Below are 27,929 nucleotides of genomic sequence, written 5' to 3'. Positions count from 1 at the left end.
TGGTAGGTTAGGTGTATTGTCGATGATACTGAATAAACATTTTCTTCTTTCTTTTGGGTTAAACCTTATGAATGTGAACCACGTCTTATCTTTCACTGGGGGGAGTTATAAAATTCCAAACATTAATAAATATGTGGTGCACATTTATTTGCACAGCAAATACACAGTAAAATAAATAGTAGAAAGTAGGGGTGTATAGAAAAGTACATATAATTACATAAAAAACAAAAAATAGACTTAGACATACATTTACTAAATTAACAACACATTTTTTTTTATATTTGTAAGATTTCATGTAGCAACAGCAGTCTTCGTTTTATTTTGAATGGGCAGGAACAGTTTGAACTCTGCCGGTAATTCATCTTCAGAGTACAATCTGTCAGAGAAGTAGACTCTTCTTATTCGACAGTTAGCATGAATCTGTACTCTCAGAGTTTCAACATAATTGGTGCCATAAGCCCGTCTCGTGAAGTCTGCTAAATTAAATTGGATCTGGTTCCATCCTTCATCTAATCGCATAGGCATTGTGCAAATAAAAGGTTTTACTCTTGTTGTCGATTGGTAGTTGCTTGCTCTGAACCTCCTTCGCACATTCTTGTCATCCAAAACCTGTAAATGTAAATAAAGGAGGTTATGTTTGGAGATTATTGATCATACTTTCATAGCACAAAAATTAAGTTTGTATGTTCACAACAAATGTATCCTGGCAACGGAAATGACGTAACCCTTACCTGGACTTCAAAGGTGAAGTACTTTTTGAGGTTTTTGATGATCATAACCAAAAACGGCAGCTTGATGCCGAGCGTCTTCTTCGGGTCGGCCGGGCATGTAATGTACGTCGTGCTGACATTGGTCCCGACTATTTCGAGCACTAAACTCTGGATATCATTGTCTGTAATTCTCTTTATGTGCCCATTTCGCACTTTTTTATCCCAAATTTGCAAAGGTTTGCTGCCTATGCTGTAAAGAATTGACAGGAAACCAGACTGAAATGTGTTCTTGAACATTTTTCCTATATCACCCCTAACGAACTGTGTAAACCTTACATTTAGCACACGATTAACAATAAAAGTTTAATCAATACAGAAAATAATTCGCGGTTGCATTGCAACTTGACAGATTGACAGTTTATACAAGAATTTTGAACGCGGCCATTGGCCATGCGTTTGTTATCAATACAGGGTTACCATAGCAACGTGGACATGAAAAAAAAAAGAACGCTACGTTTCTTTTCAGGGAATTATGATAGGTCTTAACATAAAAAATATCTATGTTTACTATGAAAAAAAGGATTGAAAAACAACCAATTTCAAGAAAACACTTCTGAATTTGTGGAAACAAATAGTTGACAAATAATAATATAATAAGAATGAACAAATCACTGTACCTGCACGCAATATTTATTAATTTAGGTTTTAGATAATTTATCTTTCATTCTTTTAAGGCCTTATGTCTTAAAATATTATAGAAAATTCGTAACTCGTAATAATATGAATAATGGATAGCAACAGGCAGTATACATTTGATTCTATTGCAAAATATGTCAAATTCGACATTTCGAGCAAAAAAAACTTTTTTATCTGTGTGACGGTGGTCGGCGATGCATGTGCAGCGATAGTGCATTCAAGTTTTGTTGTATTTTGTGGTTTTTCTTTCATATTTCTAAAGTATAGTTGTAAAATGTGCACAGAAAATAATATTTAGTTCATTTTACAGAGAATAACCCATGTCTTTCTGTTCGTTTCGTTAGTGTAACCGATAAAGTGATAAAGCGAAAATGACGGAAACGTCATCGAAGAGGTAAGAATTTTTATTACTTTACATTAAAATTAACAAATAATATTTATAGTAATTACTTACCTGGTATCGTCGAAGTGTAATATAGAAACAATAACAAACTGTGGGATCACGGTACGCATGAACTTTTACTCTTACTTTTTTCTTGTTTGTTTTACAGAAATATTTTATTTGCGGTAGTTTTCTATTACCAATATAAATTATATATAAAAATAATATTGAATCGTGTATATTGACATTATCAAAAATATAAAAACTACCTTTCAAAATGTTTTACCCTCAAAATCTTCAAATCATGACACATATTTCAAAATTGGAACATACAACTTTTTTCATTAGTTTTGTAGCTGCAAGAACTTTTGTTATTTAAGCCAACTATTAAAGCAAGCCTAGAAGTATTTGAGCACCAATTTTAAAAATCTGATCAAGCAACGTCATGCATTGCAATCTGGTTCGTATCGTTCTGCATTTGACCCTCCATGTTTATGTCACCTTCTAATAAAATATACCTAGGCTAATGTCCATAAGCACCTAGATCTGAACTACTTTATTCCTTCTACTATTATGTCTTTTGTAACAATGGAGGTCCTAAATCTTGTGTCAACTTAATTAACATAAGCATCTGACTCAATGTGGGTTTTCGCGAATGAAAGATCCGCTAGATGGCGGGACGTGGATGTCAATGACATATGGGGTCTGACTGCTGCGTGATTGGTGGATTTTGACATAATGTCATCATGTCAAAAATAACCAATCATGCAGCATTTGGACCTCGCATCTATGTATTGCCATCTGGCGGATTTTTCATTTGCGAAAACCCTCATTGGTCTGACCACGTAATTTACTCTCCTAAGCACGGAATTATTTGGTTTGAGGCAAATCTTAACCTAATTTGTAAACACTAAACAAAATGTTTAATGTCCAAGTTGAGTCCACAGAGTGACTTTAAATATTACGAATTAGTACATACTTATAAGCCAGCATTAATCATAACAAATAATCAAACATAATGTACGTAAGTGCATACATGTAGACGGCATAATAATATGGCTCTTATCATTGACATGTATGGACAAATGAACTTCCGTCCTCCACAGTACAACTAATTAGATTATTTTTGTGTAAAATGATAACAATGCTTGAGGATTTAATGTAAATTCTTGTCTAAAACAAAGCTACAGCTTCTCCTAACTAGTACATTTTAACGTTTATTGGATTGTCAATGTACACAGCTTTGTATTATAATTGGTCTACATGAACGACACTAAAATACTCTGAAAGTTGATGGTCGCTCAAGCATTGCTGATTTTAATCAATTATTCATCTGAAATTGAAAGAAGTTATGGAATACATAATTATTATTATTGCAATGATCCACCATGGCAACACTCAATCTGAGGTGCGATTGTGTAAAGCAATCATATTTATTTGATAACAATAAAATCTGTTTAACAAGCCGTTTGACAAATTATTGCGTACATTTGAACTGTCAAATTAATATGATTGTTTTACACAATTGCACCTCTGGAGTTAAACTAGGGCAAAGTGGGCACTTTAAATTTAAATCCTCTAACATAAAAAGTTATCTACCCTCTGACCAAAAGGATATTTTTTGCAGCATTTATTTTTCACACAGAACATAAATTGATAATTCGTTAACAGTATTCAAATTAGAATTCTGATATAAAAAAAAGTCTAAAGACATTAGGAGATTTTAATAATACCTACATAATTTATGTTATTTTGTAACCGATTCAAGTCTGATCAATCTGGTAAGTAGTTAAGCCTGTTTTTCTATTTAGAGTTTTGTTCGTTACAGAAAATAAATTACTTATAAGATGCAGGTTTTTATATCAATTACGTCAATTATATCTCTGTTACGTCTATACTCTGCAAGATAATGGAACGTGTCCTCAATGGCCGACTCCTGTCATACCTTGAAGAAAATGACCTACTTAGCGACCGTCAGTATGGGTTTCGGTATGGTCGTTCTACAGGCGATCTTCTCGTGTATGCCACACACTTATGGAGCGAGGCCATTGAGAAACACGGAGAAGCCCTTGCCGTTTCACTGGACGTATCAAAGGCGTTTGACAGAGTCTGGCACGGCAGCCTAATAAACAAGCTTCCATCTTTTGGAATCCCTGCTGGCTTATGCAAATGGATCTCCGATTTCCTTGTGGGACGATCGGTACCTTTGGGTATGCAGATGACACAACAGTGACAGCCAAATATCTTTCCAGCGCAAAAGCCAGCGGGAGTGAGGTCGAGTCTTGTCGTGAGTCCCTTATCGAACGCTTAAATTTGGCCCTTCAGGATGTCTCTGATTGGGGCGATGCCAATCTGGTCCAATTTAACGCGTCCAAAACACAGGCGTGTCTGTTCTCCGCCAAACGAAGTCCATTTCGTCTGGCTCCAACATTCCGAGGTGTGCCTGTTAAAATCACCGAGCGACTCCAACTTTTGGGTATCGAAATGTCCAGCAATTTGCAATTCGCAAGCGCTTTGCAATGGAGGGAAGTCGAACCTTAATTTCGAACTCCTCCTATTTTCTTCTGATTAATTTCGTTGCGGGTCCAATGACAGTTTAACTTTCCCCCGGGACAAACTTGACCTTCATTGGTTGGGTTTTTGTGGCGGTCAAGCTGTAGATCCTGGCTACACAGGAGTTGCAGTGGTGGGAACGAGAGGTGGGAATAGTCCCGTATGTCCAGCAAGTTGAACTTTGGCGAGTACATCGAATCCATAGCGAAAACTGCTGCCAAAAAACTTGGTATCCTCTCGAGGGCAAGGCAGTACTTCTCCAATAAGCAAAGGCTGCAGTTATTAAAGCACAGATCCGACCTTGCATGGAATACTGCTGCCACCTCTGGGACGGCTCTGCCATGAAATATTTGGCTGCTTTGGATTCGGTGGAAAGGCGTGCCAGGAGACTAATCGACAGCCCGACCCTTGTTGAAGCGTCGCTCCAGGAACTTGACCACCGCCGTAAAGTTGCTTCTCTAACGGTTTTCTACAGGCTACACTTCGGAGAATGTGCGAAGGAATTATACAACTTAATTCCACCAGCCCCTTTCCATGACCGGGGAACCAGACGCAGGCTAGCGTACCATCCCTACATTGTCGACATTCCACCAGCTCGCACTAAGCGTTTCGACGACTCCTTTATAATGCGAACAGCTAGGGACTGGAATTCGCTGCCTGCTGCTGTATTTCCTGAACACTATAATCCGGGCGTTTTCAAGGCGAGAGTGAATAGGCACTTACAGGGCAGATATGTACCATCCTAGACTGCATCTTACTTAACAACAGGTGCGAATACCTGCCTTGTCTAGCATAAAAAGAAAAGATGAGATTTTCTTATTATTGTAAACAATAAGGAAGGACTGAGTCCCGTGCATCTGGCGACTCGTGTTACTTTCCCCCGCGTTGTGGAACCAGTTTTTGCACATAAATTCCGATGTTTAGAGGTGGGCTTTTGGCGTTTCTTTTTTTTCCGCGGATGAGTCAAAGGCTGCGATTTCGTGGGGTCGGTCAACCTGCCTGCGTTATCGGGTCCTTTCTGATGTTTTTTTTAAACCTTATAAAATAATCATAAAGTAACTTATGACAATAGAGGTAACGTTTAGCGAAACGTCTTCCGAGATCGATTGTCTCTGCTAGCTAAATCAGCTACATCTAAATGACGCATTGCTGGAATATTTTCTTCTACCCTCTTTTGTCGACTATGATAAATAATCACACCTTGAATTTCGCTGTTTGATGAACCTTGTTCCATTATCGATGTCAATTATCGTGGTTCCTAATTATTTTGCACACCTAAAATAAGTAATACTCTTACGTTGAAACCTAAGGGATTTGCGCACGTCCTTTGTTCAGGGTTCCTGCGAAAAGCTTAGCCATACCGGACGGAGGCTTTGTTCTTGGTAATTAAAATGCCCAGACGCGCTGATTTATATCGGCGTTACTTCTTACGGCTTACGTCATCTTGCAAATATTTTGAATGACGAGCTTTTCTTGTTTTTTTAGCTCCATGAAACTACTAATGATGTTTTGCTACGTACTTCATAAACGGCTATAATTCTTTCAAGTCATGTCAGATTATTATCAAAAGGTCTACCCACTGCTGCATATTAGTTACACAGTTTTGATGACTTCAGCTTAGTCAACCTAGAATCCAAATGTGAATAGTAGGACACTACCCACATTTGAGATTGATGCTTTCTACCTAAGTAAACAAGTGGAATCGGAAGTATCGTATTGGTCATAAGACATCTAACCGTTTCTTCAAAGAACCAACTTAATTACATGACCAGAAACAGTTTATACAACTCGTACATTCTTCCGGCGTTGCTGCCGCTGATTACGCATAGGCGGTCGATGCATATGGGCAGTTGATTGTTCACATCTGCCTACAAGGGCTTGCATGCTCGTGAGTGGACGCTCCATGTGCGCAGCCTAGATAGCGGGCTGACAATGGCGCCGCGCGCCGATTTGGGTGGGTCGTCGTAAACCCGGAAACATCATTTTGGACGCGTGATTGATTTTTGATTAATTACTGAGAATTGACCTAGCACCCTAAATAACATTTGTGACAAAAGTGGAGGATTTGTGAAGGATATCTGGGCCCCGATTACGCTAATTTTTTTAACGTCTCAAAACTCCACAGACGCGCTTCTTCGATTTCTTCGATTCTGCGATACGGATTGGTCAAAACAGCTGTTAAAAATTAGCGTAATCGGGGCCCTGAATATTAACTAATTCAAAGCATTTTCCCACCTAAGAGACATATAAGGTCCTCGTCAACTGTTCCAACAAAGATTTTGTTAATATTACCTGCTACTATTACGTATTCTGTGATATTACCTTTAAAGCTGTCTATTGACCTCGTGACCGAGTTGAAAAATCATTTTCCCAACCCTAGATGTCGTGAAAGGGTTCATAAACTGGGATTAACCGCAGATATTGCGTTCGGAAGTAATTTCCATCCATTGACTGTTCCATACATTCTGTGGCACGAATGGAATATCAATGACTTGAATATAAAAACAAAATTACATCTGAATTAGTATGTCTTTTGAACATTTCGGTGTCGTTACTGTGTCTTACATAATTCGATTATGACGGGGAAGGTACTTAACTGAAAAAAATAGGGCATTAATGACCCCGTTGGTCGTAAAATTCCCCTCTTTAGGGGAGCATATGAAATAGATGTTTAAAATATAACTTGATACTCGTCTTAATAGCTTCGTAGCCGTTTTTTATGTTAATATTCCTGTAGTAGGTAGTCAATTATCGTTATCTTAGGAATTTGCTATTGTGCAGACATTATTATTTCTAACAGTGCAGTATGCAGCACTTATCGACGCACATTAATCATACTCAGTAATATCTTCACAGATTACACAGACGCGTTGCAGCTAATCACCAATGATTATAAATTATACTCTGTGTTATTAGGTTAAAATAAAAATACGCATTGTAAAAATAGAACTATTAAACGCAACTACATCGGTTGGATTGTATTACACGGCCTGCCAACTCCGTACACTGAGCGCCCGGATTTGCTAGTGTGAAAACTACGCGTGGGGTGTTATCTAGACCTGGATGAACGGCTGTCCTCATTCCAGGTCATCGATCTTGACTGACCGGGCCCAGATAGCTTGCGCTCAATCGCCCGCATTTCGCGCACCCACCGCCTATAAACATTTAACACATTACTGCCATTGCTCTCTTTGTCATTCTCCTTCAAAATATTCGGAATGCAGGCGAGTTATTTGCGGAACATTGTTTGTTGCTGTGATGCGTAGATCGCGTGGGGGATGGCAGACAGTGTGACTTCAGTTCATTGTACCGAGGATGGCCCACGCGAAACTGAGAAACGGAAACTTAAATGTGCCAAGCAAATGGAATGCAGGGACATGTGATGAAATATGCTGAATTTCGCCAGATCCCAGAAGACAGCAAAATACCTGGTTCCCTTTGAAGAAAATAAAAGCTTTGAAAAGTTTAAGCAGCAACTAGCATTGGAATAAGTATTAAACATGATGTTTGTTATTACGCTAGTCCTATTTAATCGTCATGTGCACCAATAAAAAGGTCACAGTGCCGATGTAACTCGTAGGATCCCAGTATTATTTATAGACGAAGCAAGCAACACGCGGTTTTATTTATCTAGATGCGACCACACGCCTGCCTACGCCTCGCGCACGCGACGTTAAAAAACTTAATGTTGCGGTGTGATTTATGTCTTTCAGTGTTTGTGTTGCCTCAGAGGCGACACGCTGACAATTCACTCATCATTAATTAATATTATGCAACTGCACGATGCATCAAAGTAGACCCATCATCAGTCAATGCTTCCAACTCCATATAAGCATCAAGGATACAACGATAGAACAATTTCCTGTTTTGTTTCAATGGGCTTACACCTTTTTTTATTCTACAAACCAGTTGAAAAGTGTGTCCGAGATGAATCAGTGTCTCTGGAATTCAGCAACAGATTGTCCTAGCTAGAATCGAGTTCAAAAGCTGAACTTGGGAAACTTGGACGCGGGTATCGCTCAGGCAGTGTTGTGAACACAGCGCGCTCGGACGGTCGCTCGCTCGCACCGGTCGTAATAACTTGGAAAGGATACGAGTGTTTATTTCGGGAGTGCAGTTTTGTTACACGTTTTTGGACGTCTTTCTGAGAATTGGTTACGTAAAAACGGTATCTGATTAGCTTTAAAGCTAAAGCTTCGGTGGTTTGGATCGTCGATCAGTGAGATAAAGTTATCTTGTGTGGTTAAACAATTTTTCAGAACGAAGGAAAATATTTGTGTCGGTGTAGTGAACGTGATAAAAAGTTTGTGTATTGTGTGTTACATTTGAAACAAATATTTTTCTAGTGCGGTAGTTTCACGTGGTAACAATGTTAGTGCCACATGGATAGTGAAGGAAGGCTAGTTTTCTGGAAGAGTGGAGTGTGGGAGGGGGGTGCGCCTACCTTAAACTGCAACACCTGCAAGAAACGCCGCGCCGACAGGATGACTGAAAACGATAGGATGGCTTCGCAAGGGTGCGTATTAGGCCCTCTCTGGTTCTTTCCCAAATTCCATGTCATCTCTTTGTATGCGGTTATGAGTTACTCTCATGTATGCCTTCTAACCTGTATGTTTTTCCTTCCTTTGTTTACTTACTGTATTGGTATGCCAGCTAATATAGGTAAAATAAATATTTTCCTTAAATAATGCAAAATTATCCTACTTTGCCTATTAATTACAATTAGTTGTACATTACCAAAACTAATAATAGCGTTAGTGGTTTGCCTGTTATTGTAAATGCTGACAAATGTTGACAATGGAACAAAAGATTGGAATGTTTCATAACACACACTCTCTCTGGAGATCATAAACTAAAATTATACAATGTAATTTTGGGCCACACATGTGTCTCAACAATGTGCGGAGGAAAAATGTATAGTACGGGATTATTTATGGTAAAAGTCAAGAATCTCCAGTAAGATGCCATGACTTTTGTTTTAGCACCAATGTCTCAATCTTGTGGGGTTCGCATAGCCTAATTCATGTTTTTCAGCAATAAGCCAACAAGTTGTTTTCGATTATAGTCCTTTGCGTCATTGAAACGTCATATTTGGTATTTCCACATTTCCTGTATCCCACTTTCTCTTAATTAAAGGTACTTGTTTCACCTTTCCAATTTCGTGCGTCATGTTTCTTCGAATCTCGTGTTTTGGTCTGTATCAATGTTTACTTGAACAAATAAACAAGTGCTGGCCTGATGAGATTGGGAATGTTAATTAAATTGAATTGAAGAACTCTTTTTCTTCTCTAATAGTTTAAAGTAGCCCTTCTGAAGTTCGTAGACATCTTCACTATTAGTTTTGTATGCAGCCTTTTTTTGTTTGTCTGATCTTCTTTATCTTTAGATCTTTGAACTGTTTCGCTCGGGTCAAGACCACGGCTTTATTACGTAATAGAGCTGAGTATCGGATATGAGATGTTTATGTTTAGTATCGAATGTTTATAGACTGTTGTGGTGACTGTTATCTGCAATGTATGTAATAGGTTAAGGAAATATAGTTTTATCGCGACAAGTTTCCGTCTATTATCACTTATCAGTCGCAACAACAACATGTGAAAGTTATTTAGTTTCATTGTTTGCTTGTCTCCATTTTATTTTCATGGGAATTTCCCGGTTGGCGGTTCACTTCGACTTGTACGGTTATTCATTGTACCCTGGGAAATCAAGAATTGAAAGTATAATGGCTTCCATCAGTGTACTGTTAGCTCAGAAAATGTAGTCTGATTGAAATTTTTCCAAAGTTTTGTGTTAAATATTTACTGGTGAAATTATCTGCTAGGCCTGTTGTAGTAGAGGTTTTAAAGTATCTTTTTGAGTTCGAGGAAAGTGCCTATTCACGTTTAACACCTATGGTAACGAGTTGACACAGATTTATTTATGCGGCGTTGAGTGCAAAATTGAACGGTCGAGTCGGTGAGGTTTTTAGAATGAGCCATACCAAGAAATTGGTTTGAACTCGTTGCCAAATAGATACTAAGAAAAGAACAGAATTATAAACGAACGTATAATTCCAGGTTAATTTACGAAAACAGTTTCTATTATTAAATCTTATTAAAATACTACCAATAAGTAGAAAGGTAATATAATTTTCGAACTGAAATATCTACCTTCATCAAAATAAAAAATCATAATATTTACAAAATAATAGTTTTTTTAATAATCTTGGGGAAGCTTTTGTCCAGCACTCCAGCAGTAGGACGTCATTTGGCTGAAACGAAAAAAAAAATGGGTACGTTTCCGAACAGAATTGATTAAATCAAGATCTTAAATCAATATTAACTATGAGTTAATTCTACGTCGCAAACTATTCTGCCCCTCTAGGAAAGTCTCGTGCTAGCCATGGTTTAGTTATGGAGGCCATAAAACTGTCGGCGACCCATCATAAACTTGGCCATTATCTGCCTTCAGGGCCGTAAAGGCAGAAATAAGTTCGATAAATCAACACTGATACCATTATAGATGATTGTTTCAAAGAACAATTTGCAGAATACATACCTAAGTATTAAAAATTTTAAATAGCTCGGAGGTATTCGAACCGGTTCATGTCATCGCTGTTTCTTTAAAAGTGTTAACGTTATTCACTGTAAAATCCCGACTTCTCAGATTGATAAAAACTGTTATTCATTCATCAAAACACCCAGAGGCAGTTTATCTGCATTTTTTACTTGAAAATATCCTTTTTATTTCAGCCATCCATCACCATTTTCTCCCCCTTTTCTTATAAAGGACTGGTCCATTTTTTAACTTGACACACGGTTGTAGGTAGTTTTTTCATTAAGATCCATGCATTGATCTTATGTGCCTACCTATTTGGGTGTTACTGTTAATGGCGTAATGAAGTTATATTGATGTGTATTACAGATTGCAGTATCAACTTGCATACAGTTTACGCTCCATTTAGCAGATAACACGAGTGTTGTATGACCCGCCGTTACTCATGCTTGATTGACTAATTTTCGATCACTTGTTTACGTGCCTGTTACATTGTATTTATTTCCACGAGTCTATTAATAGAAGGCAATATTTTTTTAAGCGATTTATTGCCGTTTACGTACTGTTGTGACTGTACACGCAGATTGTTTTAACAGGCTTGTTTGTGAAGTTTGGGCGATTTTCAATAATAAATACCAAGCAAAGTTTTCTGCAAAGCTCGTAAAGTATCAAAAGGAGTATATGGCACAGTAATTTTAACTTTGTGGAATCTCATGATGTTGGACTGGCATTTTTTTTCTTCTGTTCCCGGATCTTGCCATTAGCACATCACAGTGTTTTCTTTACCATTCCATATTATGTCAAATAAGGTTATATCGAGTTTTTGAGTCCCTTTTTGGCAAGTTTTTTATTGACGGTCAAGCTGTAGATCCTAGCTACACAGGAGTTGCAGTGGCGGAACGAGAGGTGGGAATAGTCCCGTACCTTTTCGGCAATAATAATAGATCATCTTAGAAACGTTCCAACTTTGTCTTCTTTGATCGTTCTCTTCTCGTTTTCGTATTAAAACATCTATTTCTACCCTCTTGGCTTTCGTTTTCATTTTTTCCCATCGCCTGACAATATCATCTGTGGACTCTGATCCTGTAAAAAATTTATGTGTATCATGTCTAATAGATTCAGGTGGCACATTGTTACACATGCGAGAATAATTACCGCTATTAATAGCAACGCGACAGATGCCGTGGATGCCACGCATTCACCTCACCAATGATGTATGGAATTTGAAAGTTTCAAATTATGTAGGAACTTAATTTTTATCAGTATTTTCAAAGGGTCTTTGAAATCCAGTTCAACGTTGAGAATAAGTTTCTTGCTTTTTTCATCACTAGCCGATTCAATGTCTCGAAGTGGTGAAAGTGAATATAAGAGGCCTGAAAAGGACACATGCCTAATAAAGAATCCGGATTTGTCATGTATTCTTGCCCTAGTTTCACTTTTGATTACTTACGGAAGCATCTCTTATCTTAATAAGATATGTATTTTTGTAGCTGGTATATTCTTCATTACGATCTTAGTCATATTATTCACCACTTTGCCAACTTCTTTCATGTCATTCAAATCAATGAAACTAGCCAGTTAGAGTTCTCTTCAACCTGAACACCTGGAGTTTCCCATTATTAGATTAGCAACTTTCCAGATTGCGTGTCGGGAATCATTTATGGTTCCTATGCTTTGTCATTGTTTGATTTTTATACTTACATTTCGTAGAGAGTGGCTGGAGAAGAATGCCAAAAATGCGTTTATTCATAACAGTCAATTTAGTAGTACTCGTATGATGAAGATATTCTGCAGCGACCATTATAATAGTTTTGCATTTTATATTATTTATATTATTCTGAAATACAGACCAAGATGTCAGATCTTCAAACAGGAAAACGATTGCCCTTACAGCAATAAAACAAAATACTAGTTGAAGAACAAGCCGGGGCGCGTACCCCATCGATAAGGGGCCGTCGACACGACAGCCATTGTCTGCGTCCGCGGTTGTTTGACGCGATATGATAAGGCGTGGGAGCCGGGTGGATATGTCAACGTGAAATTGTGAACTCTGTCAGTTTATAATATAACGCGTTAGATTGTAAACTAACAGTGGGTTAGGTTAGGTTAGATTGTAATTTAACCACGTCAGATTATAATCTGACGGAATTCACAATTTTACGGTGACAGTTATATCGCTTTGCTACGATATTACATGGTTTACTTCCTATTGGGGACATTAAATTATCCGGATTCGGTGTAAAACTTTCGTAGGGTACCGTAGTAAAATAACGTGGAACTATTATACTCAAGTACGTCGTCCATGACCTAACGTGTAGTAAGGGTCCTTTTGGTTCGACCTTAATAGAGCATAGAACAGTTGTTGATACAAAGCTGCTATCATCAGAAACTGTAATGATTTAATTTTATACTGAGCTTTATTTACCTACTTTTAACTCAGTTTAATCAGTCAACTTGTCGTTCGTTCATTCGTTTCAGCCAAATGACGTCCACAGCTGGACAACGGCAACGGCCTCCCCCATCTTATTCTGATAAATGATCTTACCAACATTTCTATAGGGTCAATTGATGCAAATTATTTATAGTATTTTTTGAATTGTTACAGCGAACTAAAGAAACTCTCAGAGGAGAGTTTAACGCGGCAGCCCGAGGAGGTCTTCGACATCATCTGCAAACTCGGAGAAGGCTCCTATGGCAGCGTATACAAGGTAACTTAATTAAATATTAAGGTTGAGTTGCACCACCTAACTTTGACCGTAACTATAGCGTTAACCGGTGTTTTTGTATGAAGTTTGACAGATTTTTGACGTTTGTCAAAGTTAAAGTAAGATAGTACATCAGTGCATGCAACCCAGCCTAATTAATCTACTACCCAATTCATGTTTTCACTTGCAAGTGTAGTCTGCACGAGATGACAAAATAAATACGAGTTACACCGTGGTTACACTACACACACACTATCAAAGAATATTTCAAAAATATTAATAATCCCTCCAAGAAAATAATTTCCTAATGTATCTTTTAGAGCGAATGTGTTTGCGACCCTTGCCATCCCTGACATCTATTTTAGAAACAGTTTCTTTTAATACCGCTTCGTTTAAAAAAGTTGCTTTTACCCAATAGAAATAGACTAAATCAAACTTTCTATTTCTCGGTGCAAAATAATATGCACTGCTTCCAATATTACTCATTACGTTTTGTTCAGTGTTATGCACTAATGATACTCCGGTCCCCTCTGGGTCCCATGCCTTCACAGACATGATATTTCCATGAGTTTTATTTTATAGCAGACATGTGCTCGCCTAAAAAGCCAAGTGCCTAACTTATTCAATTTTCCCCTCCCTGTAGCCACGGTCTCGGGTAGGGTCTCCATTATTAAAGTTTTCAAAAAGTCTGATTAGTTTTAAATATCCTCAGGCTTTTGAAACGGTATAGGTACAAGCGAATTTATTAATCGGCTATCGTCTTGGGAAAAATGTGATCTCTACCAACTCCCTTTGGGCGTGTTTGTGACTTCACAAAAGTTAGGATAACGCTATGTTCACCTTACGAAATCTAATATTTAACCGTAAGACAACCACCGACAGACACGACCCAAAAACTAAGACAAATGTTTGTCATTTGTGTCGCTCTGTTTCACGACACTATCTGTGATAAGACGATAGAGCCAAAGAGTTCATTAAAATTCACTTATTCTGAGAAATTTAACACGTCCAATGGGGATGTTGCCTGGGTCAAAAAGCAAGAGTTTTAATTAGTCCGTCAGTTAACTTATCAAAAAATACTCTACACGTATTTTTCACTTTTTCAAACTAATGAAAATTTAAAGAGATAAAGCGCCCCAAAGTTCATAAGAAGAGGCCCGTGAGCGTGACGTCAACGCTTGCTTAAAAATGCCGCACGTTGTGACGTCGTGCGCAACTTCAACGCACCATAACTATGTAATTATTTGTTAGATTGACAAATAAAAATATATGTGTCCAATATTTTTTGATATTAAACATTACGGACTAAGAAAATTTTTTTAGGCAACTAGCCTATTAGTGTTACTAGAAGCAACTTTCTAACGCATTCGTATCCTGTGATATCTTGGCATGTGGCGACCGTAGTACCTAGGGTCGGTCTCGGCCCGCTGCCAGCGTGTTTACACTGCTCGTGTTTATTTACCCGCCGTCTGTGGACCTGTCCTAATTGGCTGATGCGTTTATGAATGCCGGCGTTTTCATTCTGCAGTTGTAAAAAGAGCATTTGTTTGCTTGGGATTTAACAGCTTGATTGCAATTGATACGCAGAAAACTAGCTTAATTTAGCCGTTCAATCAACAGCCTAGCCTCTTTACTAAACAGCGCCGTTCAAATAGCGGCTTGAATGTTTATTATTTTTGTATATGCCAACGGATTGTTCAAAATGTTGACATTTTGTAAAAATAATCAAAATACTTATGAATGATGTTCAGCCGTAGCGTTTGTCACAACCTTAGAGATGCCGAGACATGAATTTTATTGTTTGAGGCTCACTGGTGCCGCGTGGCGTTCAACGTGTAAAAAGTGTACTACAAGTGTTTACCTAATTACTTATCTGTCTGAAGAACATGGACATGGAATTATCGGAAACCTTAACGAGGAATGTGTCTGCATTTCTAAAGAAGAATTTTGACACTTTTGGCTAAACTAAATCAAAGCTCTAAAGAAATATGGACAGTTTGTATGTGTTACGGCGCCACTAGGCCGCCTGGCTACCCTCGACGCCCTGCAGGGAGTAAGGTGCCGCTCGCGTGATGAACTACTCGAGACCCTCACCCTCCTAACTTATAGGCTAACTTTATGTAATCATTTAATGACCTTCATTCATATGCAGGCTGCGCTAATGAAGGGCTACGTGTTCCGATCTTTATCTGCAGTTATCAACTCGAAGACTTTGATTTATTACGTTTAATGAAAGCTGTATGGCTGTAGTTCACTTTTGTGTGATGATTGCTGACACACTTATGTTATGGAGAGGTGAAGTGGTTTGTTATGGACAACGCTGGCGCCAACATTTACATTCACTAATATAGAAGTTTGACCTTATTATGACCTGGGTTACAATGGGTCCTACCTAGGTCATCTCATCACTCTGGCTTTTTTTAGGTATACCTTTTTATTTGTTCTTTATCTGGCTCCTCAAATTCTCGACTATGCCAATCTCGAGACAAATATTCTCATCCTTCATTTTACACTTTCACTATGTTGTCCCCTGCACTGATTAGTAGACCGTTAGGTAGTAGTCCTTTCTCAGTCGTCTGTCTACCATCATCAAGTTATTTAGTTAGTTGCATGCCGTGGCAGTCTTTATTTAAGACAACACTTAGTTCTCAGCACTTTTAGTTATAGTAATTCCATGTATGACAAACTTTAGTTGGTTGTCCTAATAAATAAAATAAAAAATAAACTCATTTACCAAAGGCAAACGGAGGCTTTCGTTTACCCTCCCCACGCTGTTACGGCCAGTTGTTTGTATAGTAAAGGATTTGCTTATAGGGAAACTTATTCGTTTTCTGTCACTCTCCAGGCACTCCACAAAGAGAGCGGGCAGGTGCTGGCCATCAAGCAGGTGCCGGTGGACACGGACCTGCAGGAGATTATCAAGGAGATCTCCATCATGCAGCAGTGCGACAGCCCCTACGTCGTCAAGTACTACGGCAGCTACTTCAAGAACACAGACCTGTGGGTGAGTCGGCAGGGGTCAAGTTGTTGACCTATTGAAATGTTTATGTCTGTTATTGATAGAAAGAAAAACATTTATTTTGGTCCGAAAATAAAACTAACACAGTTTGAATAAGTTAGAACCAAAAATGGCCACCGCTCAGCATGTGTCATGCTCTGAGGTAGTAAAACCCGGCACATGACGCTGTTATTCTGCGGAAACCATTGTTGGACAGAGCGGCAGGAATTATTGGTTGTGTTAAACATGCCGTCCTTTTTTTGTCCCACATGGGTATGTGGTTTATATGGGACTCGCCCCGCAAACCTACCCATTAAAACCCGACTCGGTGTCCTCCGGAGCCTAAAGAAACGAAGCCGCGAGTAATTTCCCTATACATTCATCCGCGGCTCAATACATGCCTGTTCTACTCTGATACACTATCATCATAATCATTAAATATCAATAAATTACTTGAATGACACGTAATTATGCTAGCAGGGGGCGTAGCTAGTTTTCCCCTCAATAATTGAAGAATTATACAGTTTTAATATCAGCAACGATTTTTGATAATCTACCGCGGGCACAGGGTGACGTAACTATCTGTCGACCACATACAATATAAAGTCAGATATCAAGGATTCCCATGTCTAGTTCCTTTCTAAATACCCATAAGCAGAACGTCTAGTTCGTAAACCTTTTGTATAATCCTTGATATCGTTAGCTACATAGTTGCCTACGCTTTACCGCAACCGAAACATAATCTTCTTGCCTCTCAGTTACGTCATTTAATTCAACAATGTTCACCTTCAGATCGTAATGGAATACTGCGGCGCCGGTTCAGTCTCAGACATCATGAGGCTACGGAAGAAGACGCTCTCGGAAGACGAGATAGCAACGATATTGTGCGACACACTCAAGGGTTTGGAGTACCTGCACCGGCGGAGAAAGATCCACCGGGACATCAAGGCTGGAAATATCCTGCTCAACACTGAGGGACACGCCAAGCTGGCGGACTTCGGCGTCGCGGGACAGTTGACTGTGAGTTTGTAACGGGACAGTGTAGACTTGCTTAGGGCCTAGAGTACTTGCACCGGCGGAGAAAGATCCTCCAGGACATCAAGCCTGGAAATATCCTGCTCAACACTGAGGGACACGCCAAGCTGGCGGACTTCGGCGTCGCGGGACAGTTGATTGTGAGTTTGTATCGGGACAGAATAGATTCTTATGACCAAGAGAAAAATAATTTGTGTCTGCATTATAGATTTTACTAGCTTTCCGCCCGCGGCTTCGCCCGCGTGGAATTTTGTCTGTCACAGAAAAACTTTATCGCGCGCGTCCCTGTTTCAAAAACCGGGATAAAAACTATCCTATGTTCTTTCCCGGGACTCAAACTATCTCTATGCCAAATTTCATCAAAATCGGTTGCGAGGTTTAAGCGGGAAAGCGTAACAGACAGACAGACAGACAGACAGACAGAGTTACTTTCGCATTTATAATATTAGTTGGGATGGGATGAGTTGAAATCTTAACTGAATTGGCCTAAGAGTCAGTAACAGGTTACGGTAAGAATAATATGTTGGCGGCAACTTTGGGCCAGTATATTTGTAATATCGCCAAAGTGGAAGTTTGACGGTCCAAAATTATGCAAATCCTTATGAATGAATTTGGAATTTTAGTTGCTTTAAAACTAAAAATGGTTAGTTAATTGAGTTGGCAAAATAGTGACGTCATAGGCTCCTATTGCCGGCAGCGTGGGTAGTGTTGGTCAAATCCTCCATTTGTCTCTGATAAATTAGAAGGGTGCTTCTGCAGTGCAGCTTATAAAAAGTATGCCTAATGGCTGGTGGTGTGAATTATTCTATTACCAGCCATTCCAATGGCTTTGAACTACCCTATTACCAGCCGTAGTAATGGCTATCGTTTTAGCGCTCACCATTTGACGCCACTGTGGAGTCATGTTGCACTCACCAAGACAGCGCCACTGTGGAGTCATATTGCACTCATCAAGATGGCGCCTCTATGGAGTCATGTCGCACTCACCAAGACAGCGCCACTGTGGAGTCATGTCGCACTCACCAAGACGGCGCCACTGTAGAGTCATGACATTATCCAGTGGTGGCAACTGTTAAGTATAAAAAGGATAGCCCTTATTAAAACCATATACCTTCTGCCTTCCAGGACACAATGGCAAAACGCAACACAGTAATAGGCACTCCCTTCTGGATGGCGCCCGAGGTGATCCAGGAGATCGGCTACGACTGCGTGGCCGACATCTGGTCGCTGGGCATCACGGCGCTGGAGATGGCGGAAGGCAAGCCGCCCTACGGCGACATACACCCCATGCGCGCCATATTCATGATACCGACGAAGCCGCCGCCTTCGTTCAGGTATGATGCTGCCTTTGGAGGTACAGGATGTCGTTCTGTAGCCTCATTCATGTAACAACTTCAACGACAACAAATCGCTGAATGCGACCCTATCGAGTAATAGTTATATCGAAATGACCCTTATGAATACGGATTTAGAACTGTTTTTCAATGGCACGACTTCTGAACGTCAGCGAGATCTTGACTGTCACAATACGTGAATTAGGCCACTGGTGATCTTCATTACTAAGTAGGCGCGCACACCGTTGATTTTTAGTTGGCCGATAGTTGTGTCCGATTTTAATTTGTATGAAGAATCGGCCAAATCGAATCGGCGTAGTGTGCGCACTCCCATACATGCCCATACTGATGAATTGCCCGACTAAACTATCGGCCGACGAAAAATCAACGGTGTGCGCCTACTCTAAAGGTTGTGTCCTTGATGAAATTTTTTCCACAGAACCTTTTTCAGTCCTTAACTAATAAGTACACATTTCGATATTCAATTGACCAATGTTAGCCTGTTTAAGTGTCACTTACCTATGCGAGCTCCGGCTCAGGCAAAGGCCAAGTCTTGTTTGTTTTGACTTTTGATTAGCCTTAGTCAAACTAAATTCTAAGAAAAGTAAATAAACTAATTGATATGTTTTTGTAATTACAGAGAACCAGACCAGTGGTCGCCAGAGTTCATAGACTTCGTCAGCCAGTGCCTTATAAAGAACCCAGAAGAGAGAGCGACTGCAGAATTTTTATTAAACCACGAGTTTATCGGTATGTATGTTAAACGATTACATAACTAAATGCTGTGACGCGTTTTGATAGCTTTTAAAAGTATATCAAAGAGCGCTAGCGTTCACCAGTTGGCGCCACTGTCGAGTAAGGTCACTGTCACTTGCTAGTGGCGAAGACAGTAGCGCCAACCAGCTAGCGCTGAAGCGGTAGGAGGACTATTGCATTTGCACTCACCAGGATTGCGCCTCTGTCGAATAGGATTATGTTAATCGCAAGTGGTGCCAACAGTTATGCTTAAAAACTATAGCCCTCATGGTGAAAACTACTCTATAGAATGAGGGCTATCGTTTTTATACTTAACAGTTGGCACCCCTGGCGATTGACAGGACCTTACTCTACAGTGGCGCCATCTTGATGAGTGCAAATGCGATAGTCCTCCTACCACTTTAGCGCTCACAAGTTGGCGCCACTGTCTTCGCGACTAGCAAGTGACAGGACCTTACTCTACAGTGGCGCCAACTGGTGAGCGCTAAAACGATAGCCCTCATTAGATTGAGCATAAATTATGATGGGTTGTGTGGTGTTTGCAGGCAACGCGAAGCAGGCGTCGATATTGAGCGCCATGATCGCGGAGGCGCGCGAGTTACGCGAGCAGCAGGCCACGCGAGCGCACGGCGCACGCCTGCCCGCGCCGGTAACTACTCCGATCATACCGATGTCTTAATGCCCGTTTTCACCATCAATCCCTATTTTTTAAGTGAGCCATAAGAAAATAAAGTTCCTGTTATGTGTTACCATAACGGTCACTTAAAAATTAGGGATTGATGGTGAAAACGGGCATAAGAGCCCTATATCATTAGAACACTAAACATTATCCCCCTTATTACAAAAAGTTATACTTGCGTTGATCACTATTTTAAATTGACATTTAGTATGGAAATATCATTTTTATAAACCACTGTTCATTGCGAGTTCAATGTTTTTGTAATAAGTCTCCAATAAGACGCACATGTTTGCTCACAAGTGCTCGTCATCTTTGCTCACAAATCATACATATCAGAAGATTTAGAATTTGTGATGTCAACACGAAGACCCTATACTTAAACTCAAGCGCACGCCTGCACCTGTTTTTGTATGAAAAATAGTATGAATAGGATGGTGTGGCGCGCCTGTGTATCACAGATTTTACATACGCGTAGTGAAAGGCTGGCGCACGCTGCGGGCATGCATTCCGTTAATAGGTGAATTCTCGTTTCAGATTTTCCCTCCTGGTGTATAGCCGCGTCAAACGTTTGGAGCGGGCACCCGCTCTTTGTGTCCGCCCAAGTTTTAACGTAGGTCCTAACGATACTCTCTTGTCTACCTTCCAGGGCGAGGGTTACGACGAGGAGACTATGAAGAAGCGCGACGACGGCACGCTGGTGCCGCAACGCGACGGGACCGCCGAGCTGGCCGCCGACCTCGGCACCATGGTCATCAACGAGCCCGACGCCGACCTCGCCACCATGAAGCGTGAGTCACTATGCGCTCAGCGTCAAATACTTTGCGACACCTGAAGTAGCAAAGGGCAGGGCTATGTGCCCAGAACGCAGAACTGACGGCCGATGGGGCAGCAAGGTTTTGGAATGGAGGCCGCGTACCGGAAAACGCAGCGTGGGACGCCCACCTACAAAGTGGACTGACGACATCGTAAAGGTAGCAGGGAAGCGCTGGACGCAGGTCGCTATCAATCGATCAACATGGAGAGCATTAGGGGAGGCCTATGTTCAGCAGTGGACGTCCTATGGCTGAAATGATGATTATGATGATGAAAGTAGCCAAATAGTTCGCAACACGTCTTTGTTACAATTAAAATAATCAATTTTCATCATTCAATTTTTTGGCCACTTTGGGTGTCACAAACTATTTGACGCTGACTACTGCTAAGACCGGGATATAATGCAGGAGAGCGATGACGGCACGGATCAGCCTGCCTGTCTTATTACGTAAAACATAGAGTACGTTCTCTTCAAGTACCTTGACAATGCGAACATACTACGCTAACAGCACGGTATGACGCGTGCTTACGTGTAATATTTCCACACGCGCGGCGGGAGCGTGCGTGTATTTGTATTCATACATATGCAAGTTTTAGTGTAAACTACGGCCAACGAGAAGCGATACCAAATGTAAACAAACCCAATGTCATGGTCATTTGGAATAGTAGGGGTGGGTTGCACCACCTATCTTTAACGGTAACNGGGGAGGATGTTGACGATGGCCACCAAGAGTAGATACTAGGTAGCTAGATCTACGTATTTATGTTTCTTGAGATATATCATGTAACTAAAATAATTATTAATAACCTTGTATTTTGTTTACGAAACTTCCTTTACCTACTAGATTTACCTTTTTCAGTAACTGAAATATGTCTCTAAAATGCTATATGTATCTGCAATTACTTACCTATACTTACAAGACTAAATGTTTTATATCCCATTTGGAAATTACGGTTGTTTACCTACATGTTTATGTTTGGTTTTGGTATCAATAAATAATACGCAACTCCGGGTGCGCGTAGGTAATAATATTGTCGCGCCTAGAACATGCTAGAGCTAGCCGTTAGCGATGCGGCCCGCTGATTGGCCGGAGGCCTCTGTCCTTTTATGGCCAGAAGCCACTCGCGGCCCACCGCGCCGCACACGGGGCCGAGAGCCGCCAGTCGTGATCCAACAACTTCCGCGAACGCACGTACGCACCCCCGGACGCGCCTTTCGGTTTTTCTACTACAAACTGGACTTTCATTTCATTTTTTCATCATCTTTCGTTCACCCATCGACCTACATCGCCTACACATAGATAACCCATTTACATTGCAAATATTTTATGTATTTCAAGAATCTCGCGTGAGATTGTGGGGAGGGGGAGGGGGTCTGGAAAAATCTCACCAAATCTCACCAAGGGGGGGCGGGGGGTTTGGAAAATCGCCAAATTTGTCTCACGTAATTAATGGACGGCCCCTTACCATACTTGAATGATGATGATGATGGTATCCTGCAGGAGTATAGACCGCCACATGGCCAGCTACCATCCGGCGCTGGACGCCAGGGTCAAGTGCGAGCTGTGCGACAGCAGGGTCACGCGGGAGAAGATGGACAGGCATCTGCGGCTGATGCACGGGCCTGGGAACCTCACTTGTGGGTTGTGGGGATTGTTGTCTCAGACCGATGTTTGCGATCGGGTCGTATCGTGCGCATAAGGCGCAAGATCAGTAGCGAACCCAACTAGAGGGTTGCCCACCGCGGTGTTGGACCAAAGTCCAGCCTACGGCGGGCTCACTCTAGCGGGCCCGATCGAGGGGACTACGGACGCGGCCAGATGGCCCCACGGTCACTCAGACATTGACTCAGGCCGTGTCCAAGGTCCCAAGGGACGGCTTTAGGNATCGCCTACAGTAACTATGACGATAACCGGTGCTTTTTGTATGGAATTTGACAGATTTTTGACGTTTGTCAAAGTTAAAGTAAGATGGTGCAACCCAGCCTAAGGGTTTGAATTTGACATATTTTGGCGTGAGAACGAGACATTACGACAAATACACAAGATGGGAAGAGACAGAATAGATTGTCTGTTCGACAGTCGAATGGACCTTTTGTATCGCTGCTAGTTGGCCGTACTTTAGACCCTAAAATTTATTTTACTTTGGCATCTCTCAAGGTATGGCAAAACACTGGGTGTGCGAAAAAAAATTACATTATTTGTACACTTGTAACGGTATAAATGTTTCTGCTCAGGGCACGACACGGACCCGATGGACACGAACCGGCCGAAGTACCGGCCGCTGTTCCTGGAGCACTTCGACAAGAAGGAGGTCAACCACCTCTCCGCCGCCAACGGCGCCGCGCCGCGCCGCCCGCCGCAGGGCGACGGGTCAGTACACTACTTAGTGCACGTGCACTCAATATACCATCTAAACCAGCGGTTCCCAAACTTATTTAGTCTACTGCCCACTTTGAGAATACATTATTTTTAGCGCCCCCCATTTTTGTAGTCAAGAGTCGAGCTCAGTCGATGTCTAAGAGTCCTCCTAGTAGATGACGCCTCCCAAGCCTCTACACAACGTCCCGATTTTTTTTCTGGGTCTCTTACCGCCCCCCTTTAAGCCTGCAGCGCCCACAAGGGGGCGTTATCGCCCACTTTGGGAAAGACTGCTATAAACTAAGAGCTGGTGAACGTCAGACCTTCGTCATTTTATAAAAGCTGAAAGTTTGTCAGCGTATGCTCCCAACATAGGATATAATGTAGGTGAATCATGAAGTTTGGGTCATCGTGGCTTTGGCAGCTATCCTAAAAAAACTGTCTGACAAGGAGTTGGAACTGTCAAAACTGTCATAGTCTACTACTCAGTATACAAGTACTCAATATAGGTACCATCTAAATGAAACGTTTTTGTGACTGATGACTGTGGACTCTGAAGTTCTGGGTTTGAAGACCGCTTTCCACCAAAACAGGGCGGAGCGGTAAAGTGGAAATAAGTCGATCTAATCCGCTCCGCTCTGTTTCGCCTTTTGTTTGTATGTTCCCTGTTTTTTTTTATTAGTTCAAATGATAGAAGATGAATGAACCACTAACACTATAAGTGTTTAAACCACTGCCGATGTATTTAAGATGAGTGTCATAAAGGGCTTTCTATTTATCTATCATAATGTACTTTTATTAAATATGTAAAACGTAAATATTTTTAGCTAGCCGAGCTAAACCTTATCGCCCACATGTTTGGCGTGGATAAAATCGATAAAGTGGCGCGAGAAAAGCATATCGTTACAATAACACGCCCGTGCTTACACTGTCGAGTACTAGACAGTGGTTAAAGTGACACAAACTTGTTATTTTGCGGAAAAGTTACGAGTCGACAGTTAGCGTGACACTAAGACTAGGTGCAGACCACCAACTTTTAGTTGGCCGATAGTTGGGCTCGATTCTAATTTGTATGAAGAATAGGCCGATAGCAAATCGGTGTAATGTGCGCACTTTCATACATCTCCATACTGATCAACAGCCCGATCCAATTATCGGCCAACTAAAAGTTGGTAGTCTGCGCCTGGGCTAAAACGACCCTTCTAATCTAATGAGGGCTATAGTTTTAGCGCTCACCAGTTAGCGCCACTGTAGAGTAAGGTCCTGTCACTTGCTAGTAGCGAAGACAGTGGCACCAACTGGTGAGCGCGAAAGTGGTAGGAGGAATATCGCATTTGCACTCATCAAGATGGCGCCACTGTAGAGTAAGGTCCTGTCAATCGCCAGGGGTGCCAACTGTTAAGTATAAAAACGATAGCCCTCATTGCTTTAAGTTGACATTGGTTTGTTTTCAGCGTGGAGGCGGCGTTGGAGAGCGTGATGGGGGTGAGCGAGCTGGCGAGTCAGCGCGCGTGCGTGGAGGAAGGAAACTTCGAATTCGTAAGTCAGCTGCACGTCGTCGCGCTGCTGCCGCTCGCCGCGCGCCGTAAGTGCCGAGTGCCGGCCCTATTGCCATGTGCCGCTAGTGCCGTGTGCCATCCCTAGTGCCGTGTGCCGCTAGTGCCATGTGCCGTTAGAATTCCTCGCGCCTGACGCCAGTAGCAAACACCTCTCGCGAAACTAATTACCCGTCGACTAATTATTGGACACAGTGCAATGCAAAGAAAGATCTGGTGATTAAAAATTAGTTTTTTTTGTTTAATAGAGCCCATCTCTATCTGAATATATATATTTACCTGTAAAGGTTTATCTCTCTTATAATGTAACAATGCACGTGAAATTATATGTTATTGGTAAAACTTTAACAATAAATAAAATAAAATGTCTATTCGCCAAAGAGATGACAGATTAACAATTATTATTCGGTGTTCAAATCCCCACATTTGCATCATGGTGCAGAAATGTGCATTATAGTTTTGCTATCATAGTATCGAGACGGTGTGCTATAGGCGTGAGGCTGCTAAGAAACCCTATGCTCTTCCTTTTTACTAACTTATTAAAATCAATGTAGTCCTTCTATATTTTTACTTATACTTTGACCACTCTATACTCAAAACCCTTTCGTCGTAACCTTACTAAAACACGGCACATGTTCCAATAACAATATATCCAGTAATTATTTAAAATCTATTTTATGAATGACCCTGTTTGTTTAGATTACCATTGTGAGTAAAAATACTAACTAAACTTATTTATTTCTATATTTTGTGTATTATTTTTATAATTATGGTATTTGTATTTTTAATTTTATATATTTTGTAAACATATAATTTTATGACATTTATTAAATACCGGCACTTACGCGGCGAGTGGAAATAATATAGAATACAGTAATATTTGTTTAGAGTTTGATTGTATTTACGGTGCAGGATTTCGAAATCTTGTTGGGGGGCAACCAGGGGTACAACAGGACTGCACCGTATTTACTAGACGTTTTCGACGATAAAACTATTGTTATTAAATATTTATTGGTCTAATGAATTGTTTTGAACTTTTTGGTAAGGGCTTACGCTAAAACTTGTGACGCGGCGGGCATTAGTCGCGAGTACCCGCATAGTAATGCACGCTCTCTGCGCGCGCTTGCCTCTACTGCGCGTGTAAAGGTTCAGCCAAACCAACGCGATCACACGCGATCAGCTGGCGTGCAGCAATGGCGATTAATGCATTAAAGTCTGATCACGTTGGTTTGGCTGAACCTTAAAGCGTTTAGCCTGCGTTCGCGATAGCGTGCACGATGCGCGTGACGCTGTGCACATATTGTTTTTGTTTGTAATAACTAATAAACGATGTCGTCAGTCCACTTTGTAGGTGGACGTCCCACGCTGCGTTTTCCGGTACGCGGCCTCTATTCCAGAACCTTGCTGCCCCATCGGCCGTCAGTTTTGCGTACTAACTGGAAGGTGTACTGACGACATCGTAAAGGTAGCAGGGAAGCGCTGGACGCAGGCTGCTACCAATCGATCAACGTGGAAAGCATTAGGGGAGGCCTATGTTCAGCAGTGATGATGAACTAATAAACACGAGTGCGTGCGTCCCATGCAAGTTTCAGCGTAGGCCCTAAACTGCGATCGACAAGCTAATCGTACGACGGGTCAATGTTATCAACTGCCCATTTTTTTTATGTTTATACTCCCCTGTCGCTCGGCAGCTGGCGTTCCTGTCGGTTGTGGAGCTGGAAGCGCGCGTGTCGCGGCTGGACGCGGAAATGGAAGCGGAGATCGAACAGCTGCGCGCGCGCTACACGCGCAAGCGGCAGCCCATCCTCGACGCCATCCACCTCAAGCGCAAGCGACAGCAGAACTTCTAGCGCACGCCCGTTAGACGGTACTGTGCTTAAACCACCCTGTATCTACGTGCTTGGATCTACTATGCTAAAACAACCTGTATGTCACGTGCGTTTACGGCGTTGGATCTGTCAGTTGACTTCAGGGTTCGAAAGGATAATTATCTACACGCGCAAGCGGCAGCCCATCCTCGACGCCATACACCTCAAGCGCAAGCGACAGCAGAACTTCTAGCGCACGCCCGGTAGACGGTACTGTGCTTAAACCACCCTGTATCTACGTGGTGGGATCCCTCAGTTTACTTCAGGGTTCGAAAGGATAATTATCTACACGCGCAAGCGGCAGCCCATCCTCGACGCCATACACCTCAAGCGCAAGCGACAGCAGAACTTCTAGCGCACGCCCGGTAGACGGTACTGTGCTCAAACCACCCTGTTTCTACGTGCTTAGATCTACTGTGCTAAAACAACCTGTATGTCACGTGCGTTTACGGCGTTGGATCTGTCAGTTGACTTCAGGGTTCGAAAGGATAATTATCTACACGCGCAAGCGGCAGCCCATCCTCCTCAAGCGCAAGCGACAGCAGAACTTCTAGCGCACACCCGCTAAACACGGTGCTGTGCTAAAACCACCCTGTATCTACGTGCTTGGATCCCTCAGTTTACTTCAGGGTTCGAAAGGATAATTATCTACACGCGCAAGCGGCAGCCCATCCTCGACGCCATCCACCTCAAGCGCAAGCGACAGCAGAACTTCTAGCGCACGCCCGCTAAACACGGTACTGTGCTAAAACAACCTGTAAGTCACGTGCATTTACGGCGTTGGATCCCTCAGTTGAGTTTGAACTTTGTCTGAAACGTGTAAGGGCCTTCACTTTGTAATGATGCTGTCGCGCGTTTTGTAAACTACTGAAGCCTGGTCCGTGAGCACGTAGAATTTTGTCCAATGACCCCAAGCTACCCATCCTTATCGCTCGCGCGTAATTATGTTG

General features: G+C 41.5%; 2 protein-coding genes across 5 annotated transcripts; one reads left to right on the top strand and one right to left on the bottom strand.

Annotated features, from left to right (window-relative positions):
* Window positions 1-130: 130 nt before the first annotated feature.
* On the bottom strand, window positions 131-1,937 carry Bug22 (cilia- and flagella-associated protein 20). 2 transcript variants are annotated; one of them, XM_028316646.1, is made up of 3 exons: window positions 1,861-1,937; window positions 732-960; window positions 131-609 (listed from the first exon to the last, which is right to left on the bottom strand). In XM_028316646.1, the coding sequence occupies exons 1-3, from the start codon at window positions 1,917-1,919 to the stop codon at window positions 292-294; spliced, it is 606 nt and encodes a 201-aa protein (XP_028172447.1). In that variant the 5' UTR covers window positions 1,920-1,937; the 3' UTR covers window positions 131-291. The 2 variants fall into 2 exon arrangements, with proteins under 2 accessions (XP_028172447.1, XP_028172448.1); XM_028316647.1 differs by lacking the exon at window positions 1,861-1,937 and having other exon boundaries at window positions 732-1,179.
* Window positions 1,579-27,428, top strand: hpo (serine/threonine-protein kinase hippo). Of its 3 annotated transcripts, XM_028316644.1 has the most exons (13): window positions 8,626-8,857; window positions 13,481-13,583; window positions 16,426-16,584; window positions 17,371-17,598; window positions 18,739-18,947; window positions 19,588-19,697; window positions 20,249-20,352; window positions 21,029-21,170; window positions 23,432-23,567; window positions 25,010-25,094; window positions 26,803-26,891; window positions 27,103-27,221; window positions 27,384-27,428. In XM_028316644.1, exons 1-12 carry the CDS (start codon window positions 8,724-8,726, stop codon window positions 27,170-27,172), a joined length of 1,569 nt encoding a protein of 522 aa, XP_028172445.1. In that variant the 5' UTR covers window positions 8,626-8,723; the 3' UTR covers window positions 27,173-27,221; window positions 27,384-27,428. The 3 variants fall into 3 exon arrangements, with proteins under 3 accessions (XP_028172446.1, XP_028172445.1, XP_028172444.1); XM_028316645.1 differs by lacking the exons at window positions 8,626-8,857; window positions 27,384-27,428 and adding an exon at window positions 1,579-1,800 and having other exon boundaries at window positions 25,010-25,140; window positions 26,803-27,108; XM_028316643.1 differs by lacking the exon at window positions 27,384-27,428 and having other exon boundaries at window positions 8,629-8,857; window positions 26,803-27,108.
* The last annotated feature ends 501 nt before the right edge of the window (window positions 27,429-27,929 follow it).

The sequence above is a fragment of the Ostrinia furnacalis genome, unplaced genomic scaffold, assembly GCF_004193835.3.
Source record: "Ostrinia furnacalis isolate ACB-3 unplaced genomic scaffold, ASM419383v2 OfSCF5820, whole genome shotgun sequence".
Taxonomy (NCBI): domain Eukaryota; kingdom Metazoa; phylum Arthropoda; class Insecta; order Lepidoptera; family Crambidae; genus Ostrinia; species Ostrinia furnacalis.
This window is presented reverse-complemented; position numbering and strand designations above follow the sequence as displayed.

Coding starts and splice junctions, on each gene's coding strand:
- Bug22 (XM_028316646.1), bottom strand. CDS start 1,919: ATGCGTACCGTGATCCCACAGTTTGTTATTGTTTCTATATTACACTTC. Junction 961..1,860: donor TTACACTTCGACGATACCAG/GTAAGTAATTAC, acceptor AATTCTTTACAG/CATAGGCAGCAAACCTTTGC. Junction 610..731: donor ACTTCACCTTTGAAGTCCAG/GTAAGGGTTACG, acceptor TTACATTTACAG/GTTTTGGATGACAAGAATGT.
- hpo (XM_028316644.1), top strand. CDS start 8,724: ATGGATAGTGAAGGAAGGCTAGTTTTCTGGAAGAGTGGAGTGTGGGAG. Junction 8,858..13,480: donor GATAGGATGGCTTCGCAAGG/GTGCGTATTAGG, acceptor GAATTGTTACAG/CGAACTAAAGAAACTCTCAG. Junction 23,568..25,009: donor CGCCCGCCGCAGGGCGACGG/GTCAGTACACTA, acceptor GTTTGTTTTCAG/CGTGGAGGCGGCGTTGGAGA.